The sequence below is a fragment of the Protopterus annectens genome, chromosome 6.part0 (genome assembly GCF_019279795.1).
Source record: "Protopterus annectens isolate FY-2018-M chromosome 6.part0, PAN1.0, whole genome shotgun sequence".
Lineage (NCBI taxonomy): Eukaryota > Metazoa > Chordata > Ceratodontiformes > Protopteridae > Protopterus > Protopterus annectens.
Genome location: NC_056737.1, coordinates 620,902,250 through 620,924,053, shown reverse-complemented (window position 1 = coordinate 620,924,053; position 21,804 = coordinate 620,902,250). Strand labels below are relative to the sequence as shown.

General features: G+C 37.8%; 2 protein-coding genes across 3 annotated transcripts in view; one reads left to right on the top strand and one right to left on the bottom strand.

The window, feature by feature from the left end:
- The window catches only part of DMAC2L (distal membrane arm assembly component 2 like), a 146,758-nt gene extending 141,349 nt beyond the window's left edge, over positions 1 to 5,409 (bottom strand). Inside the window, exon 1 of one of the 2 annotated variants that reach the window (XM_044074290.1) lies at positions 5,301 to 5,409. The gene's annotated coding sequence lies outside the window, so the exon portion shown is untranslated. Of the gene's footprint in view, positions 1 to 4,724; positions 4,744 to 5,300 lie in introns of those variants that run through there. The other variant, XM_044074292.1, reaches the window with a different exon arrangement.
- Positions 5,410 to 5,488: 79 nt separating this feature from the next.
- Positions 5,489 to 21,804, top strand: part of L2HGDH (L-2-hydroxyglutarate dehydrogenase) — a gene marked incomplete in the record, with an annotated part of 504,088 nt that continues 487,772 nt past the window's right edge. The window contains 1 exon segment of the mRNA XM_044074289.1: positions 5,489 to 5,617. Coding sequence (XP_043930224.1) covers positions 5,508 to 5,617 — 110 coding nt within the window.

The following is a 21,804-nucleotide window of genomic DNA, read 5'->3' as shown; positions in this document are numbered from 1 at the left end:
AGAGGAGGGAGCAGGGAAAATGGCCTCAGAAAACAGGGCTTTCAATAACTCCTTCAAGATCAACTTATTTTTACATTCCACAAGTGCTCTCTGGTTGAACGTGTGGCATATGGAACAGGACTCCTGCAGGTGAAGGGGCCTCTAACAGTACACACAGTGTGTGAATCACTGAGGGGCATCTTCTTAGTGCACTTCACATTTTTTAAAACTTAGAGGCTTTCCTTCCTTTTGAGACATATTGGCAAAGCACGGCCACAAAAACTGGATTCCTACTGTGTTACCGAATTGCTGAAACTTCAAACCTAAAAACATCGAACACAAGTTTCAACAATTCGAATTAAAAAACAAAACAGATCAATAACTGTTGTAAGCAGGGGGCAAGCCCTCTGCACCCCCCAAGTTGGTATATTTAAAGAGCGGGGGTGGGGGGTGCAGGGGAGCTTGCCCCCCTGCTTACAACAGTTACTTTCAGTCCATTTTTGTTTTGGTTTGAAATTATAAAACTTCAAACATACAAGTTTGATCTTGTAGTGTTCGAAGTTTTATAGTTTCGATCACGTAATAGGAACCCACAAAAACTAACCAACAACACATCAACTAAGAGGAGGAGATTTTTTTTTTACGTCTTAACACAATAATCCTGGACAAAGCCAATATAACAAAAGGTAGAGATCTTGAATCAAAGACAAACATTAAATTTTAGTCTTATATACTTAGTTGTTAGAATAAATTTAAGTCACCAAAAGATGGCCTGTAATGTTGTGCCGAACACCTGATGAATATTCATGAGGCCAGCGGGGACATTCCATGAATATTCATTAAATATTTGTACACGTCACTGGGTGTTCATAGGATCATAGAAGATTACTAGGCTATCAACCCAGTGGTCATTTTAAGCCTAGCAGTGTTGGATAATGGCAAGGCCTTGCTACTGTACATCAGTGTGGGGTACTAGGATACAATAACACCAAGCCTTCTGGTCATGTATTGGTTTAAATATTTTATATTAGTTAGGACTTGAACCCAACATCTCCAGCATTCAGTGCTGCTGTCACTGCCTGTGGATTAAAAAGAGGCTTTAGGTAGGTTTCAGGACCACTCCATCTAGAAGAACTTGATACTATAAAGGCAAGGACACTGGCAGAGAATGCTGGAGATCCTCGGCTCAAGTCCCAGACAAACACTGACATCGTCTTTTCATGCTTACAAGATTTAAAATTCAATATCATGAAAGATTTTTTTTTATTATTACTGATTTGCTACATTTTCTAAGTGATGATCGCTTTACCTTTCGACTGTTACTTGCAATGTTGATAATACAAAAGGAGTCAAAAGAGACAATGTTACCACAAACATTTTGGAACATATTTTCAAGCATTCTCAATGTACAATGTGATAAAAGCAATACATATCTTATATTTTTATAGAACCATTTGTTAACCACCGACTCAGACTCTTATTTATGTATGACCCAGCCAATGAAGGCAACATAGAATCAAATAATGCATTTAACACGGAGAAATCCTAGTATATCAGAGAAACAGTTATAACCAACACATAAAAACATTTTATAAATAGATATATTTGTACATACCACCGTATGATCATACTTTACATTCATTTAAAACTTTTTAACAGAATTACTTTCCAACTCTTGGCTCTGTTCCTGTACCACACAAGGCCAATATCAAATCTCTCTCTCTTCACTTATTCATATTCTTTATGACAACACCCTTATTTAATCAGTCTCAAAACAAGATTTCTGATTCCCCTACTGGCTATGTACATGGACTCAATAACACAAGTATGAACAGTGTTTGGACTTGGGGGGGGGGGGGGTTCCCAGTTAGAGTGGATGTACATCAAGGGTTCATTTCTCAGCCTACTGCAGTTCATATGATGAAGAACTGCAATAGCAAAACAGATTGGAGGAGAGATCAACAAAGCTGCTGTATGCAGGCAACATGGTATTACAGGCAAACTCTAAACAAGAACTTCAGCAAAGGATAGGGAAATCCAATGCAAAATTGAAGGCTCAAAGAATGAAACAGTACAGATAAGACAGTTGCAATGGAAGCAAATGGGGGAAATCAGAAGCTTAGAATTGAGATAGAAAGGAAAAGAGTGGAACAGGTTAACAGTTTCAAGTATCTGCGAGGGTTAGTTGAGGAGAAAAGAAGTCTGAATCCGAAGGTCAAAGCTAGAATCAGAGGGGCTAAAGCCAACTGGTACAGTGTCAGGTGCAGTGTATGACATAAGAATGCCAAAGAAGTTGAAAAGTAAGGTGTACAAACAGTGATAGTACTGTATGGTACAGACCTAGATGGTGAAGTAAGAGCAGTTTAGGAAACTAGAGGCAAGAGATGAACTGCCTGCGACTGGTGGTAGGATGCACACTGTGGGGCAGACAAAGAAATAAGGACAACAGAACAGAAGCCCAAATAGCTCCAGTTGCAGAAAAGGTTCAGCAGAACAGATTACAGTGGTCCAGGCACATGTGTAGAAAAGCAGAAGACAATCTGGAGGATAGGGGTGACCAGCAAAAAAGATGAATTTATTTGTGTGATAGTAAGGCATAACTGTTGAAGAAGGTGACATTTAATCAAAATAGATTGTGGCAGTTGATGTGATACATCAACTCCATATACAAAAAATGGGATTGATGGTGGTGGTGGAAGCAGAAGTTAAAATGTTCCCTCTACAGTCACACAAGAGAGAAAATACTGAGTTGAGCGTGTTTACCTTCTGCCACCAATATTTTTTTCTTAGGCAAGTACTACACTAGCTTCCCTTGCAAGGCATTTTATGCCTAGCCAGTTTCCCTTTTTTGTAGTCAACTTAACCTATTCCATTTGGTCAGATATTGGCCTTACCATCTCAAGGTCAATTCTTCTTCTTCTTTCGGCTTTTCCCAGTTAGGGGTCACCACAGCAGATCACCTGTCCGCTCATGATTGGCAGTGGACTTTCACTGTGTCGAGTTGCCAGCCCAGCGCCCAACCTTCCACAGAAGGCACACACACGTACTCACGCCTAGGGCCAATTTAGAGTGTCCAATCCACCTACAGCATGTCTTTGGGATGTGGGAGAAAATTGGAGCACTCTAAGGAAACCCACGCGACCACAGGGAGGACATGCAGACTCCGCATAGAAGGCACCCCAGCAGAGGATTGAACTAGAGAACCTCTTGCTGTGAGACAGCAATGCTAACTGCTGCACCACCACCCATCTCAAGGTCAATAACTATATATATATATATATATATATATATATAAAAAACCCCTAATGAGAATAACTGCGATCATACCATAGATAATTTGAGAGGACCCGTTCATGTTGTAAAGCATTTATGCTGCCTCTGTCCATTAGTAGCACAGAGGGCAGTCCTGAGGTAAATGTTCTGTTTACCATCCATAGATCCAAGTTATGCTTGAACATGGGCAGGGTTGATTTCTGTATTATGTGGATGGGAAATCTATTGCAGAGCAGCAGTATCCTCTGCAAGATACACCTGTCCCTCCAAACCGTCCTGCTGATGTTGCAGAAGAGGTTTAGATCCCTAAACTGAGTACTTCTGATGCCATTTGACTTGATGGTGTGCAGTAAATCTATCAGTACTGGGTTAGAGGATGCCTTGTATGCAAGACAGAGGTTGCCTATTAGCAGTCTGTAGAATACCACATTTAGTGACAGGGCTTTGTTCAGTCCATGTAGGACATGTTGTTTAAGCCTTGTATCCTTTTAGTAAAGTATTGCTTTGCGTGTTCCAGTTGCTGCATGTGTCTGGACAGATACACGCCAAAGGGGGCATTATATTCAATGATAAAAAATACTTTTTCTTCTCATACTAATTTTGCATTTATTTTCTATACTTTTTTTTCTTTTATACTTCTCAAATGCATTTATTTTGCATATTTTCTACACACCTTTGTGATTTTTATATTCTTCTCTTACTACTGTATATGTTATTGTGAGTGATACTGATTTACTACAGCAATTGGTATTCTGTAAGCTTCTACTGAAATAGGTTTTTGCCCAGACATTCCCAGTAAACAAATGTCAGTAAATAAATAAACACAATCTATTATAAAAGAAGACAAACATATACGTTTATATATTCGATACAGTGCACTGTAACACAAAAATATATCTGCCACAATATAAGATGACAGACATACAATAATGAACATAGAAATGGAATAGATAGATCCTTCTGAGAGCATATTATAACCTCTTGGAATCTGTAAGGTCTGTGTTAGTAATATAAATAATTATGATTACTAGTCACTGCATACTTATTTCTCCCAGTAAGACCTTTCAACTGTCCATATTCTGGAGGAACACAGCTATTTTCAGATCCGATTTACCCATGTACAGAATGTTTCTATTTTTGGCGGGATGTCGCTGTTTTAAGGCACAACTTTTAACATTCCCATCCTCGTGCATGATTTTTAAAATTGTCTCAGAAAACCACACTATATGACCAAAATAATTAAAGAGAGATTCACGTCTTACTACTCCGTTTCCAGAAGAAAAAAAAGTGGCAGAACTTTGTAATACAGTTAATTAAAAGTCTGTAGAATTTACACTATAGTTTTGTTAATAAGCGTACATTTTCCATTCTCTTTTTTAACATGTGCCTGAGTAGTGATTTACATTCCTAGAGGAAACAGGAAGGGATGTGCGCTATTTTGTAATCAAATTAAATGCTATTCAGCTGCTCACATTTTTGACTGGATGCACCTATTTTCAATGGCCTTTTAGGATGAGAGGCATGCTCCCAATGGTATAAACCATATTCTCGCAACCCTCTCAGCTACCTAGATTTCCACCTCATATATTTCATCTGTTCCTCTTAAAACGTGCTGAAAATCACTGCGGACTGAAGTCACCAAATGACGTGCAATTGCGTTTCAGACTTCATATCCGCCAAAAAATGCGTGCAAATACAAATCCTTTTTATTCTAGCAACTTTTTAAGTTTATATGAGCAGAATTTAAAACGTGTTCGTATCTTTGGGGCCTTTTGTCCCCCCCCCCCTTAATCTTTGTCCAGATTTCTTGCGCTAGAACTTTCAGAGGTATGATATTTGGTAATGACCTTCGCGGCTCCGGCATTTATTATAAAGCATAGGCTGGTGATAATTTACTTTACAGTTAAGTAGGGCAGTTATTAATACCCAATTCTGCGTAAATTATTTTTCACTGCAAAATATTATGCATAGTCAAGTTCAAACTTGTAAAATGCTATCATTAGATACTAGCTAGTCCTACGTACTCTGGCTCTCGATAAACCACTTACCCTTGAAGCTCACTCGTCAGAATTCACCTTCGACCTTACTGGTAATTTGCTCTGGTGTTTTTAGAGGCGGATTAGCTGCTTTCCGACCGGTGACGTTTTAGATAGTTATCTAGTGATTGAAAAGGAAGTTGGGAGTGCAACTGTGAGTTTAAATGGTTCTGTTAGCTGGGATAAAATTATTACAAATTTTATCACTGAGTGTGTAAGATGTTCACTTTAGCTTTTTCTAAAGTAGGTCAGCTAAATTGTTTCTATCGGACGTGGAACGGTGTTAGTAACAGCGTTACACATTGTCTTACCAGGCAAATACACAGTGGGTAAGGCTCAAAGTAATAAGCTAAAGCAGTCGATTTATTTTACAGTCTAAATTATTAAATGTCGTGGGCTAACCCCCTCCCCGCGCGTTAAACCAGCTTACGTTGATCACGTGATTTAACAGGAAGTGTTTTCTAAACATCATTTTTCTTCAGATGCTGGTTAGCAAATCTAACTGAGTAAACTGCTTATAACTGTTTTGTTCTTTACTCGTAGTTTAATTTTTTACAGGCTGTGTGTATTCTGTAACTGAGTAACTTACCTAGCCTTGCTTATTGCAGTAGTAAATAATTTGCTGAAACATTTTTAGTAACACTGTCCTGTGCTTGTTAACAAGTAAATTAAAAACATGTTCTTTCGTGTTTTCTGTTTCTTACACAATAGTCAGCTAACAGCTGAATTGAAAATAATTACCCACTGCAAAGCGAAACATGTCTTTTTTTAGTACATGTAGTCCGAATAGACTCTAATTAAATCCTTGAATATCCCGCTGTTGTTATGCCCCATAACTCAGAGGCTTCAATTTAACTGATACACTTTCTTCCATTTGCTTAAATGCATGCTGTTTTCTCTTGGATCTTACTTGTCTATGTATACAGTTAAATATTTTAATCTCAGCTTGTGAAATTGAGATTTTTTTTTTCTCATTGTGAATGCAGAACTTTATTTTGATACTGCAGGGAGCAGAATTCTGACTTCACACGTTCACCCTTCTTGGAGGCTGTGGAGTTTCTGAAAGTACACTTCATGGTTTTACTGCAAAATGTCAACACTGCTTTGGAGAATGGCATAGATTAATTAGCTGGAGGAGTGTGACTGGGCAGAAAGGCTTGACTTCATCTGCACAATGCCAAAGTCAAGCCTAGTAATGTGATTGAACTTCTCTGTAAGTTGTGGATTGTCTATAAAAGTGCTGTGTTCAAGCAGAAAAAGACTAGTAAATATATTTGATACCAGAGCAGTCTGTATTGCAAACAACAGCAATGGACTTTGTGGTTTTGCCATCAAATCTAAGGATATGTATTTTATGCACTTGAATGAAGAAAGAGCCAGAGATGTAAACTTATCACTACTTAATAGTAAATTTGGTTCACCAGACAGGCTGTTTGGCAGATGTCTCTAGAAAACCCAAAAGAACATATGTCAAAGGTTTGGGTGCAATTTGCGTTGACTCTTTCCTCCAAGAAGATTTTAATAGTTTTAAAAGTGAGGTCTGGTGGTACAGAATATCTGTGGATTATATAAGACTTAATTTAGTAAAGGAACTGTAACTGGAGAGTGATTTGTGTCACTTGGAGTGGTAACCCCAGCTTCCACTAGTAGGACATTAACAGGAATTGAAGCTGTTGAGCTGAAGACTAGTAACTTTTTGAGTAATGCCCAGAGATGGTTCTGCATTAGTTATGATGAAAGTTTGAAATCTTGAGCAGTGAGGTTGGTGGTTTACAGAAAAAGATGAGAGTGTTGCCTCAAAGAGATTCATACAGTCAGTTCAATATTACAGATGGCAGAACCTAGCTCAGGCTTTAAGCAATGGCAGGAAATTGCTGAACAATACTGTTGAAATTAGAACATTTGGGGAACTTGGGAAATTCTTAAACCCAGCAGACCAAGTCCTGCAATGCAGTAGTGTCTGTAATTTCTAGTGGGTTGTTATCCAAGACTACAGCAAAAATCACTGCTGTTGTCAGAGACTTTTGTAGTAGTAAGACTACAGGCGTGGATGAGATTTGGCCGGAGTTGTTGAAGGAACTGGTTTGTATTGTGGCGGAGCACATCTAAAGCATCGTTTCACTGTTGCATAGTAAGCAAGGATAGTACCTGTGTACTGGCAACCGGCATTAGTTCCCATCTTCTAAAACATGGACCAAAAAGTGTGTGCTAACTTTAGAAAATCACTTTCCTCTGGTTCCTTGGGAAAAAATACTTTGCCGCAGGGCTGAAGAGAGGTGATTTCAGCTCCTAGCTGGTCCTAAATACAAAGTTCGGTTATGTTCATTTCATCCAGACTATGAAGTAATTGAAAAGCATTAACATTCTCCATTAGAGATTGTAGAGCAGAACGGTAAGCAGAGTTATTTGGGGATGTAATGTATCCCTGTACCAGGAGTGTGCCCAATTGAGTTGTTCTGTATTGCATGGAGATAATTTAGTATATAAAGCAGTGCCAGTGGTGTAGCAGGTAGCATGCTTATCTTTGGTGCCAGGAAGAGTTGAAGACTATGGGTTAAACTTCAAAATCAGGGGCTTGAATTAATGTTTAGTAACACCATTAAAGTCAGTGTTGCAAACAGTCCAACATTTGTCCTTGCTTGTTAATTCATTAAAGGCTAGCATGTTTTAAATTTGAGACTTGAAATGGTAATATTTAATTTGTGCCAATAGATTTTCGAGTGTGTGGAACTTTGGAATAATGTAACTGCCAAGATGAAGTCTGGGACTGGTTGGTTTACTTAATGGTTCAGAACTGTTGCTGCAGTGTACCATGAAAGGGTCCTGTGTTCTTAAGTGTTATCTTTCAAACAAAAGTCTGCCTGAGCTGGTAGTAGCTTGTGTTAAAGATCCCATCACACTTGACGAGAGAAAAGTAAGGGTGATTTAATAGAAACAGTTGTCATTACAATTAAATATTGTTATATAATAAACGCTTCTGTTAGGCAAAAATGAATGAAAATGATAGAGGCATCATATTTTCCAACAAAGTAACTTTCTTCATATCAATGTATATTTTTTCCAAAAGTGACAGTTTCAGAATTCTGCATTGTAAATGATTGTGACCAAAAATATAGCTGTTCAAAACTGTCAATTTATGCAATAGAACAAGAACACATTTTTCATTTGAATTTCTTTTTGTTTGTGACTTTGCTTTGAACCCTTGTGTGGCAGCCCCCCCCCCCCAACCTTTGTCTTGAAATACAGTCATCTCTGAGGTCATAGCAAGTCAAAGATGACACATTTTGTTTTAAGCAAAAGCCCTTTTCAAGAAACTGCATTTGACAGCAACACAGTTAAATAAGTAGCCCCACTGAACTGAATAGCATCTTATTTCTATCCCTACTTTAGAAAAGAATAACTAGATAACATATTCTGACTCAAATCTTTTCCACACAGGATAAAAATACTTTTACATAACAGTACATGCTTTCCATCCTCGAGCCTTGAATAATCTATTTTCATTATTCTCTTGATTGCATTGCTTTCACATCTTGTCAGTCTGTTTCCCCATCTCTTCATTCATTTACCCTGTTTTCCACTTGTATAACTCCCAGCTCTACTTTGCCTTCTCCTTTAGACTTCTTCGTACACATGCCTTGCCAAATGTGTCATATTACTACTTATACTCTACAAGCATTTTTTTTCAGTGCTTCGTGTCCAAGACCATTCTGCCCACAAGTATTTCCAAAGTTTTTAGCTATTTCACTTGTTTGTCAAAACCAATTATATTTTTTTAATATATGTGTATTTTTTTTTCTCCTTTCCACATAGGTTTTGTCAGACAGGTCAGCTTGTTAATATCCTGTACATGTTTAGATGCCCTTTTTTATTTGTCAGTTTCTTTTATTGCAGTAATATATAAAATCAGCCAAGTATCTGTTTTATATGTGTATTAATAATTTACTCATATAACTGCTTTCTTGTAAAATGGAAAACTCACCACCTCTCTCTCAACATTATCCTTTCACTGCTATGACTCTAACTATGCCTACGCAGGGTATTTTCTCTGTATTAGTGCGTGTTTGTAATTTGTTCACTTCTCAAATGTAATACTGTCTCAAATGCTGTTTGTTTCTTTTGCCGTACTGTAATCTTCCTAAAATGTCTAGTTTTCTTCAGACCTTATGCATACTATGTCTCTCTTCACTGTTTTTCCCTTTCCTCACATTGTTTTCCACTAATAAGCTAAAAAAACGGGTTAGCATTCCTAACCAATTATCCACCATGTGTTGCAAGCTAGATCCTTTTCATAGTGGGTCCTGGGATTAGTCTATATACTCATACCCATATAAGTCATATTTAATAGTTTGTGATTGTTTTGGCATATGCACGTTGTCAGGCTCAAGTTAACATTGATAATACAAATGTTTAAAATAATAAAATAAGATATAATCCACAGGATAAACGCTCTGATGTGAACACCAAATGAAAAGTAAAAAATAATAATGCAAATAGTCACAGCGGAGCAGCCAAGCAAACTCTCAAAGTCTTTGAATCCTTTGAACGTAAAATATGTATTTATTATAAAAAAGCATAAAACAAACAAAACGGTAAGCGCTTTCACTTTTAAGCTTCATCATACCTTACAACACTCAAAAAAGGCACTCCATTTATAAGAATTCAAATATCCAGTGTCCAGTCAGTTAAGCACATCAATTAAAACAATCCAAGATAATAAATTCTTAAAAACACAATGCACCAAATATAAAACTTATGGCAAAAAGAGTAACGCAAAAAGAAGGGAATGCATAAAAAGAGGGGTGAACATTCTTCCATTCTAACGGAAGGGATAATAAATAAACAATAAATGGACAAATATATGAAGAATATATATAAGGGGTATAAACTATCACTTCTGAACTCTTCTTTTCTTAAGCATGGGCTTGATAGACATGCTCTCATTCAGCCCACTACCCCTATCTGCTCTAAGAATAATAATCCAGTTAGTTTCCCTGTATTCTATGTGATTACTAATGTCACCTTCCCTGAAACTAGGTATAATATTCTCAATGACTCTAAAATTAAATGTATGTGTGTCACCAACTTGTATAATATGTTTGGAAAGTGCTTTATGTTCCGATCTTTTCCTGATATTGTACATATGTTCTCTGATCCTATCACGTAGGACCCTGTTGGTCTTCCCAACATAGAATGAGTTACAAGTAACAACACTCTGCTAGGTTGACCACATTAGATGTTCTACAGTTAGTATTGGCATGAAACACAAATTCTCTACAGAGGTCAGGAATGATGAAAGATCCTAGAGGTATTAATCAAAGAACAGAAATTACAACCACCACATGGTAGTGTAATTCCTACATCACTATTCATCTTAATAGTGCTACTGTCATAATGGAGTAATCTTTTCAAATTTTTTCTGTTTTTATAACGAAACCTCGGTCTCTCACCTACGATCTCACTAATATCTGTATCAACTTGTAAAATGGACCAATTCTGGGTAAAAACCTCATCCAATTCTTTGTTGTCCCTAATATAGAAAAGGGGGATCCTAAGACACCCCTTATTACTAACGGGGTCACAGTCCACTCTCCTCGGAGTCCCACAAATTGGTCCAAAATATGGGGCCGAAATACTTTTTCTTAATGTATTCAACTCTGACCAATTCTTAGCAATCTCATCATGTCCATACCCTCTCTCCAATAACCTACTTTCCAAATCTTTAATCTCATTCTGGAACCCATCAGATGTGGGATTCAACCTGGAGGCCCTCATACCTTGACCTTTTATCAGGTTCCGGAAGATATAACCCGGATGCATACTAGATCTAGATAAAAGTGCATTCCTGTAGCATGTATTACGAAAGACGCCAGTATTGATGAGACAATTATGCAATTTCTCCACATAAAGGTCCAAGAAATCTATTTGTGTATAAGACCAATTAATGGTAAATTTCAAGCAGTTAGTGAAACCATTCACCATCTGATGAAACTCATATAGTTCTTCCTGACTCCCTTTCCATAAAAGGAACAAGTCATCAACAAAACGTTGATAGAACAAAACATTTGTCCGAAATTCCTCTTTATTAAATAATATACTGTTTTCCCAATGTGCCAGGAACATATTGGCGTAACTATTGGCACACGAGGTGCCCATAGCTATGCCATGTTTTTGTATGTACATTTCTCCATTAAAAGTAAAAAGATTATTCTCTAGAATTATTTCCAGAAAATAACAAATGAGATCTACTTGTACCAAAGTAAATTCACTATTGGCAAGAGATACTCATGTACATATTGTATTCCCAATTCATTGGGAATCATTGTAAACAGGGGTTGCACATCAAATGTTGCAAAAATCACTCTCTCAAGGTCATGAATCCCTTTGACACATTCATACAAATCTATTAAAAACTGTTTAGAGTCTCTCAGGACCACCTCATTCAGATTAATGACTGGTCTCAGATGTTTCTCAACATAAATTGATAAAGGCTCTGTAATCCACCCTCCACCTGCCACTATAGGTCTCATTGGTGGATCAAGTGGATGTTTATGCAGGTGAAAGGTGGAAAAATTCAAGAAGAGGCATGTGAGAGTGCCAGTTGAATATTCCAGTGATGTCAGAGTAGTCACTGATGTCATTCGGAAATATTGGCCAAAACTCACACAGGATCCTCAGATAGGACCCATAGTTGGTGATAGACCATTGTTTCTATACAAAAATAAGAAATCTTTGAAACAGATGTTGTGTTATTCTAAGGATAAACGAGAGTTCAAGAGTCATGATAAGTTGGGGATGGTCCCATGTTTGAACTGTAATCAGTGTCAATATATCGACACAAGCAATGTGTTTTCACACCCTGACCTTAGGAGAGACTTTTTTTTCAAGGTAAAGGCAAACTGCAATAGTATCAACATTGTTTATTTGGCCGTATGCAACAGATGCTCCGCTTACTATGTGGGTAAAACCAATAGAAAGCTGAGATATAGAATCGGAGAGCATTTATTGAAAATTAGAAGTAAAGACAACACTAATGCATTGGCAAGGCATGTTGACAAGACTGATGCCAGTCACAGTTTTAGGTTTCAGGTAATAGAAATGGTGTATGGTAATGAATGAGGTGGTGATATAGTGAATTTGACTGAGACAACAGAGAGCAGGTGGATATTGAGGCTTCGAGTGGACAAGGGGAGGGGGCTGAATGAAAAGGTACCCCTCAAACCCATATTGAAGTCCAGACCGCTACATAGGTAAACATGCTGTCTTGAACTCTTGTATATGATTATATATTGTTTAGGAAAATAACATTCTGTTGTGAATATAATGTTGAATTTTTTAGCAGGTTTGTCAGCATTGCTTATACAGGCAGTTCTTCCTTGATACATTTGTCTTTTTCTGCAGTGCACATTAATGAAGTTAGTACAATGTCTTTTTTACATTTTTTGTATGTTCTTAAATATGTTGCACATCGGATATGTATTTATTATGATGTGTTTTTTATTTTTATTTTGTGTTTATTTTTGTGTCAATATGTATATGCTTATTGAGTATAACTCTGCTTTTAGGTAGTGAGTTTAACTAGCATATAGTTGAATGATGACATGTGAAAAGGTTTGGGCGTGTCAAAGATTGAGTGGCATTTAAGTAGAGTGAAGTTTAGTTTTTATTAGGTCTGAAGAAGTGGTGTTTCAACACCACAAAAGCGCTCGCCAATAAATCTACTGTTTTTATATGCAGTCGTTGAGTAGTTTTTTGGATGTGTTTGTGGCTAATATTTTTGGAAATAGTATCCAGAGACTACGTACTACTGACCATTACCTTGTTTGTGTTTGGATATTATACAAGTTGGTGACACCCTCATTTAATTTTAGAGTCATTGAGAATATTATATCTAGTTTCAGGGAAGGTGACATTAGTAATCACACAGAATACAGGGAAACTAACTGGATTATTATTGTTAGAGCAGATAGGGGTAGTGGGCTGAATGAGAGCATGTCTATCAAGCCCTTGCTTAAGAAAAGAAGAGTTCAGAAGTGATCGTTTATACCCTTATATATATATTCTTCATATATTTGTCCATTTATTGTTTATTATCCCTTCTGTTAGAATGGGAGAATGTTCACCCCTCTTTTTATGCATTCCCTTCTTTTTGCCATATGTTTTATATTTGGTACATTGTGTTTTTAAGAATTTATTATCTCTGATTGTTTTAATTGATGTGCTTAACTGATTGGACACTGGATATTTGAATTCTTATAAATGGAGTGCCTTTTTTGAGTGTTGTAAGGTCTGATGAAGCTTAAAAGCGAAAACAAAGCGCTTACCGTTTCATTTGTCTGTTTTATGCTTTTTTTATAATAAATACATATTTTACGTTCAATACAAATGTTTGGTTGAACTCTACATTCTTTTTTCCTTCTGTATGCAGTTTGACTCTTTGCATCTAATGACTAACCACTTACTGACCTTCCATATTGCTGTCGTAGTATTCATCACCTATGGGATCTCCTGCCAAAGACAGCCCAATGCCAGTATAGCAAAGCCTTTATATCCTTCCAGTGTTGTACATCAGTCGTACTCTCCCTGCCCAGTTGTAGGATAAAAAGGAGATGCATATACACCGAATACTCAGAATTAATTTGCCACCAGTCCAAACCCCACAGCTGAATGTCTATCTAAACGCCCTCCATTGAGCTGGTTTCTTCTGAGCAGTTTACAGATAAGTGCCTGATTGGGGTTCCTTATTTTTCTTCCTTTACTTGTGTACTTACGATTCAAGACCTCAAAAATCTACCATGCACAAATAGGCTAAAAGCCCTATCCCTCTGTTAAGTTTCATACTCCTCAGAGGTGACCTCTGTCTGGCATACAGGGTGATCTCGGACCCTGCCTTGATGGGACTGCTGCATATCCACAAGTCAAGCTCCAGTCAAGTAACCTGCATGTGTGACATCAATAGGACTTGTTGGTGGGACAGATTTGTGTCCCAGAGACTCCCCCATCTGTGGAATAGCCTCCCTTTCCATGTCAAGCAGAGTACCTCTTTACCTCTTTTTTAAGCGCAACCTGGTAACTGTATGGGAAATAGAAAGTACATCCCAGGAATTCCACCCGTGTCCCTGCTGGACAGGGGCATTGGGTGCTGATTTGTCTAAGCATGGGATAGACTCTTGGGTGGGCTTATAAGGGCCTCTGGGCAAATAGCCTAGTAACTTCCTATGATCCTATCTTTTACAGGAAGGGAAAATATAAGTGTGGGAGGCAGATTCCCCATAAAGACTGCCAGGAGAAGTTTGTTTTGCCTCGGTGTTTCACACAGTCATACCCAGTGTACTAGTTGTCAGGCATTTGTACCCAAAATGCTTCACAGCTGTCTATCCTCTATTTATCTTGAGAACCAACATATCAAATGTTTAACCCAGGGTACCATAGCAGAGTCCACCTGCCCTGAGGCCTCTCAAAAAAGACTACCAGTAAGTCTGTCTAATTCTTCTGCTGGACATCTCTGTCAAGGTGAGTGAAGACACAGAATATTTTCTGGTGCAGACACTGGCTTTCTCTGCTGCAACACTATCAGAAGCTGGGATGAAACTGGCTTCTTGCACATCATCTGAGGCAGTGCACATGTCTGCAGCAGACATTGAGGGGGAACCACAGCTGGGGATTTCCCAGATTCTGGTGAATGAAGAGGTACCTGGGACCCTCATTGAGTCTAGGTATGGCTCTGAGCCTCCTAGATTGCTTAAAGCAGATGTCCCACTAAATAAGAAGCAGAAAACTAAGAAAATTCCTCCCATTGCTAAGGGTCTGCAGAGAGAATGGCAAGATTTTAATCTGGGCTTATTTAATGCCCTGATGGCCTTCAGGCCACTTTAAGTGGTGTCTGTTCCTGCTGCTCCATGGTCCTCTACTCCAGCTAAAAGGATTAGGTAGTCTTATTCTTCAGATGAGGAGGTGGAGTTTGGTGATGAATCATTGGCCTCCCCCTCACAAATTACCTGTCCTTTAGATTGTGACTAAAAATGCTTTCCTTCCATACTCTCTTTTCCCCCTGTCATTTCCATAGGCTTTTCTTGTATCCCTAGGCCTAAAGGACACTTTTTTCTTCATATTCCAATTAACCATCTCTTCTGAAGGTTTATACTTTTTGTTTCTTCATCACATTTTCATTTCTCTGCTTTGCCCTTTGGTATTTCTACAAGGGTGTTTACCAAATGTCTGGGCCTTGTCCTAGATTTTTGTAGGCTTCAGGGACTCCAGATATTCCCTTATCTGGATGATCTGCTCCTTCAGGCTTCCTCCCAATCCAGGTTCTTGCAGGATCTGAACTTCTCCATGCTCCTTCTGCCCAGTCTGCGATTTACCATCAGTCTCAAGGAGTCCAGTCAAACCCCTTCTCAAGACCACTTTTTTTATGTGATGTGGAATTCAGACCATTCCAGTTTTGCTTTCTCTTCCTTTTTTGAAGGTTCTGTCTCTGAACCCTGCTTCCAGTCTCTGCTCCTCCTTTTTCTCATTTCTGCAAGGGAGTTTCTCAGAATCCTGGAGTTTGCCAAGCTTCACATGAGGAAACTTACATGGTACCTAAAGACTGTGTGGTGCCAGCACTTGTCCTAAACTCAAGTTGCAGTGGTAGAATCATCAGGTCTTCCTCAATCCAGGACTACCTTTTCAGACTCTTACCCCTACTCAGGACTTGTTCATAGACGTTTCTGAGCTGGGGTAAGGGTTCAGGGTCTATGGGCTCTTCCTCAGAGGTCAGCCCACATGAACATAAAGGAAGTGAGGGTGCTCATTCTTGCTCTTCAGGCCTTCCATTCTCTTTGGTCTTGAGGACCTACAGATGTGTTTATAGACAACATTACAGTCATGTGGTACTTCAGTAAGTGTGTGTGTGTGTGTGGGGGTACAAGATCTTATCTTCTTTGCAGACTTACCCTTCAGGCCTGGAATTTGGCTACCACCATCAGATAACTCTTCAGGTGATTGAATTGAAAGTTTTTATTTTTGTTAAGGAAACTGAAATGCAGTTTGATGTTTCCTCACTCGTTTTTAATTTCTCTAAGTCTTCTGGGTTTCTAATACCATGACAGGAATGAATCCCATTCCTAAGTCAAAGTATGATTAAAGTTCATGAAATTACTTGTAGTATTGTTTCAATATTTTATATTAGCCATAAGTGCTCTTCACAGTGCCTGCAATGTGCCTAGTAATGATTCCTTCTGTAATTTGTATGGCGGTACATGTATGGTAACTTATACAAGTATGAATGTAAATTCTTTTTTTATAAGACCCATTGTTCCTACTTCTGGAACTGTCTGGGTGTCTTTTTTCCACATTGCCCTCGTTTCTGCCTGCAAATCCTGGTATTTTATGACTGTGTGTGTCTCTGTACTTAAGACACTGTAGTCACTGGGTGTAGCAGTTTCAGTGATCAGTTCTACTTTTGTCTTCTTTTCATGGACTACTATATCTGGTTTTCACGCATCTATTTTTTGAACTGTTGGTAGTGGGTGACCCAATGTGATATAAACTTAATTTTCCATGATGCTTTGTGGCTCATGGTTCCGGTGTTTTTCAGCTACTTCACTATTATAAAGTTTGCATAATCCTCAGTGCAACAGTCTTGCCACATTATTATGCCTTTCAGTATACACTTCTGCCATTAGTATATCACAATCAGCAACAAGATGTGACTGTTTCCATCCATAAACCAACACGTACATAGTCCACTGTCTTGGGCCACTAATACAGTAGGGAGGCGATTATCTGAACTAATTGGGACCTAGGGTAGTTCGGCTAATCAAACATATAATTAAGCCAGATAAAAAACTTCTAAAATCTTGTTTTTTCTGCACACAGGAATACACTTTTCAACCGTTCAGCAATTCCAGTGGACAGTAAAGAAGAATGTTTTTCACACACAAGTTGGCTACAAGCTCAAACATGCTCAAGCAAATACGTATAATATTTACATATTCAGACTTAATGATTTTTCCTGCCTGAAAAACGTTGGAAGGCTGGTTCGGGTAATTGACGTTTCTTGTAATCGACTCTATACTGTATTAACTGTTTGCATTTTGGTTTAAATTCACCTCTCCTTAACCATTCCTGTGTTCAGCTCTGATCAGCATGAGGTTGTTCCAAGAGTTTTCTGTACTTATAACTATATTTATGCATTTTCCACATTTCTTGCCTTCTTATCTGATCCTTCACCTTATATTATTTCTTTTGTGTTTTCTGGCACATTCAGTTGCTTCCTGATTTTTATCTACTTCTGGTTTGAGTTCTGTTCCCGCTTGATGCCAATATGCTTGTGCTAAACTAAGCAGGGAAGTCATCTTAGACTTATTCTCCTCATGTTTCAAAACTTTCACTACGTTTGGGTCTTGTGAGGTCCTCACAGTGTGTGGGGTGGTGATCTCCTATGACTTAGAACCCACCTTTGCATCAACATCTTTCTTTGTATGAGAAACTTTCTGTACAGGATCTTAGAAAATTAGTCCAGGAACCCCCAAGGTATAAAGAGCTTCAACCTTGCACAGTGTGAGCACAAGGGTTTATGGGAACTGTCTCACAACAGAGAAGTTAGGATTATGAAACCCAACAAGGGTTGGGGGGGTTGTACTTATGAACACTACAGACTATTTAGGTAGGTTATCTAACATAGTCATGGATACAGCCGGATATGCTGAACCATCCATCAATGGAATTCACCAAGCATACAGGCTGTTTGATTTTGCTTTGAATGAATGACTGTCTCATGGAAATGATGCTATTTCCATCCAGGATTATCTTCTTGCATGCTTCTAAACCTATGATTCTTGTGATCTTTGGCATCCCTGAAATACACACGGTCATTTACAACCCTCAGTTATGACCTATTATTGCTGCTGAAGGTTCAAAAACTGAACCTCTAGCTGTTTTCATTGACACTAAACTGAAAGCTTTTTCTGACCGCTTTCCCAGTATCCTGAAGGATTCATGGCATTTTTTTGGTCAAACTCCTGATTCTGAGGTGTGAATGACATGACATTCTAGTGATAAATGATGTCAAGAATTTGTTTACATACATTCTTTCTTTTTTTTTTTTTTTTTTTTTTTTTTTTTTTTTTTTTACACTAGAAGGTGAATACTTCAAATAGAACTCAGGAGTGGCAATGGAAGCATCATGTGCTCCCATTTTGCTAATTCTGAGAGTTTATATAATGGATGTTTAAAAACCTATGTAAGATTCCTGGATGATATAATTTCATCTGGCAAATGATCTAGATAAGTTAAATTAATTTATTTGGGCATCTTCAGGTATCTACTGGCTTTCTTAACTCACTTTCACTTGTAATTCTGAGTGTGTACATTTTTGGATGTCACTTTGTGTAAGAACATTGTTTCCGGGCACTTTGATTCTCACATTTTAGGAAACCCACTTTTCCCAACAACTGCTTGCACTTCAGCAGTGCTCATAAACTGGGGCAGAAGAAAAGGATCATCAAAGGGCAGTTGGTACGCCCAGGTTGGTATGTAACAATTAAATGTTTCTGCAACAGTGTGATATTTGGAAACAAATGTTTCTGATTAGGAATTACCCTCTTGACTCACTTTCTACAGTGATATCTTTAATAAATTGGGGGGAGGGGTGTATGTATGTACCCATCCTATTAAAACATATTGTCAACGGTTTAAAGAGGATAAACAAAGACTTTGGCAAAACATAGTTATAAGTGTATGTACAATTTGAATGGGGTTTTTGAGATAGTGGTGCCATTAATGGTTGTATGGCTAAGTGTGGTGCATGCTCTTATTGTTGTACTATTCATGTAGAACCCAATTGCACCAGTGGTGTGATTTACATTGCTTTGTGCTCAAAGTGTTCAGGGTTTTACATTGCTGAAAGAGCAGATTTTAAGAAGGACTGTATGAGCATCTTTTATGAGCATCTTTTATGTATTTGAAAAATGGACAAGACTTTCACACTGTGAAAACATTCTCTGGAATGTGAAGGTAATTTACATTTTTTATTTTGAAGAAGGTCAATAAAAGTCCGGGGGGGCAGGACTGAATAGTCCTGTATCTTTGTCACCTGATTTAAAATTTAAAGCAGATGGCTTAAGGAGTTAACCAATCACAATGTGTTTTACATGTTTGTAAGGTATTTAAATTACTGAGGATATGGTACGTATTTTGATGAAGTTCTTCATTTAAAAGACAAAAGTACTAAATCATTAAAAATTTTCCTGCTTTCAAGTGTTCATTTAATGTTTTTTATTTGTTAATACTTTTATTGAGTTATCGGTTAGACATAGGCAAAACGTGCATTTTATATAAAAGAAAACTATATATTAACATGTTTCCATTTGCAAACATTATACACATTTTTTTTAGCTACCATCAATCCATTATTGCATAAATTGCTCAATTCCTGCCTTCCCTTAAATCTCGCTCCTCCAAAACATTATTCTACATGTATTTTTCCCACAATTCCTATTTTTATGCAGTTTGCTCCTATCCTTTTCTGAAGCTCCCTCTTCCACTTCTTTTTATCTTTGTTACAATATTCAATACTTCAGCAGACTTTTTGCTTTTTTGGCAGCCGCTAGAAGTAAACCTAGCAAGGCTTTTACTGTGTCTAGTCACTTCAGTTCTTGTATCCCAGCTTAAAAAAATTTCTTTAGTTACATCCATTTGCTCACCCAATATTTCAGACAGAGTCCTCTGTAGGGAATTTTTGAAGTCAGACAACTGTTTTTTTATTATTTCTTATTCCTTTCTATTCCTACCAATTTTTCTTGTCCTATTACTGCCTTTTTCCCAGAGACTGGTAATACAATTTTTTTGGTTTGTTCCTTGACCTTGTCCTTTACACATTCACACTCAAGTATTTTTTTCTCTTCAAACATATTTTCTCTTGCCTTTCAAATTATTCACTTAGTCCTGGCAACTTAACCTCTACTATATTTTTTCCAGTACATGCACATACACAAAATCTACATAAGCAAAATTAACTGGTGCCTGTTTCACCCTTCGTCCATTATCACAGTCATTCTCTATCTATTCATTTACTCATTTGTAGCACTCTGGAATTATATCCATAGCTGTGTGTGCAGGCATTCACATAATGAAGTATTCTAAGGCTCTGGATATGCAAAGTAATATTCCATTTGAGAGCCTCCTTCGGCCTTGTTATGACCACATCAGCATAGCACAAGCAGAGTGTTTGACTAAGCATAAGAAACTCAGGGTTGTTATACCCAGCTGATTTCCATTATTGCTATGCTGACGAGGTCATAACAAGGCCAAAATATGCATATCCATAGTAGTGGAGTTTGGCTTTATTGGCCTGAAACTGTCCATTAAAACAACTTCAAACGTAAAAGTCATGGGCAATCAGAATCGCCATATAGCTGAAACACCTGATGTTCATAAGGGTCATTTGCATATATCCCATGTGCCTCTGTCAAAGGAGGTTTGGGAGGTCACTCATTGGAAGTTCTAGCTTGGCTGGAGTTTTCATTTAGTTTTTACTAATTGGTTTTTCAGTGTGACCTTCTCACTCTTTGCAAAATATCCCAACTAACAAATTAAAACAGTCACCCTAATGATAATGGAAATCAGTGGGGTATAACAATCCTGTGTTTCTTATGCTTAGTCAAACACTCTGCTTGTGCTATGCTGACAAGGTCATAAGAAGGCTGAAATACTCATTTCCATAGCTAGTGGGGTTTGGCTTTATTGGCCTGAAATTGTCCATTATAACAACTTCAAAGATAAAAGTCATGGACAATCAGAATCGCCATATAGCTGAAACACCTGATGTTCATAAGGGTCATTTGCATATATCCCATGTGCCTCTGTCAAAGGAGGTTTGGGAGGTCACTCATTGGAATTTCTAGCTTGGCTGGAATTTTCATTTAGTTTTTACTGATTGTTTTTTCAGTGTGACCTTCTCACTCTTTGTTTTAATTTGAGAGCCTCCTGGAAGAGAATGATTTGCTTACAAACTTTGAATGCTGTTATCCCATTAGTTTGGATTGCTTTCTGTGGATTTAAGAACCGGATCATTTCATGGATAAGGGTATATGCTTTTTACCATTTTAAGACAGAATATGTGGTTCTTTTGTCAAATTCCATATTATTCCAAAGTCATCTCATATACTTTGTAATTGTGCCAAAAAATGGAATACTCACAATTTACAGATGGATGCACTAAGTGCTCCAGTCCTATGCAAGATGTTCCATTTTAAAATTAAATGTACAAAGGCGAACCTTTTTTGTGCTGTTTAAATATGGACTGTGTAAAGCTGAGAAGGAGAATCTAGTAGCTGCTTATAACCTTAGGAATCCTGCTTGATAGTTCACAGGCATACAAACTGACTGGTTCTTAGTGCTTTTAGCCCATTCAATAACTCCTCACTTGTAAATCCCTAGATGTTGCCAATTTAAGTCTTCCGCATTGTAGCAAGCCTTTCTGAATCCTACCAACGGTTCTTTTGGTCTGCTACATGTTTAGCATGTGATG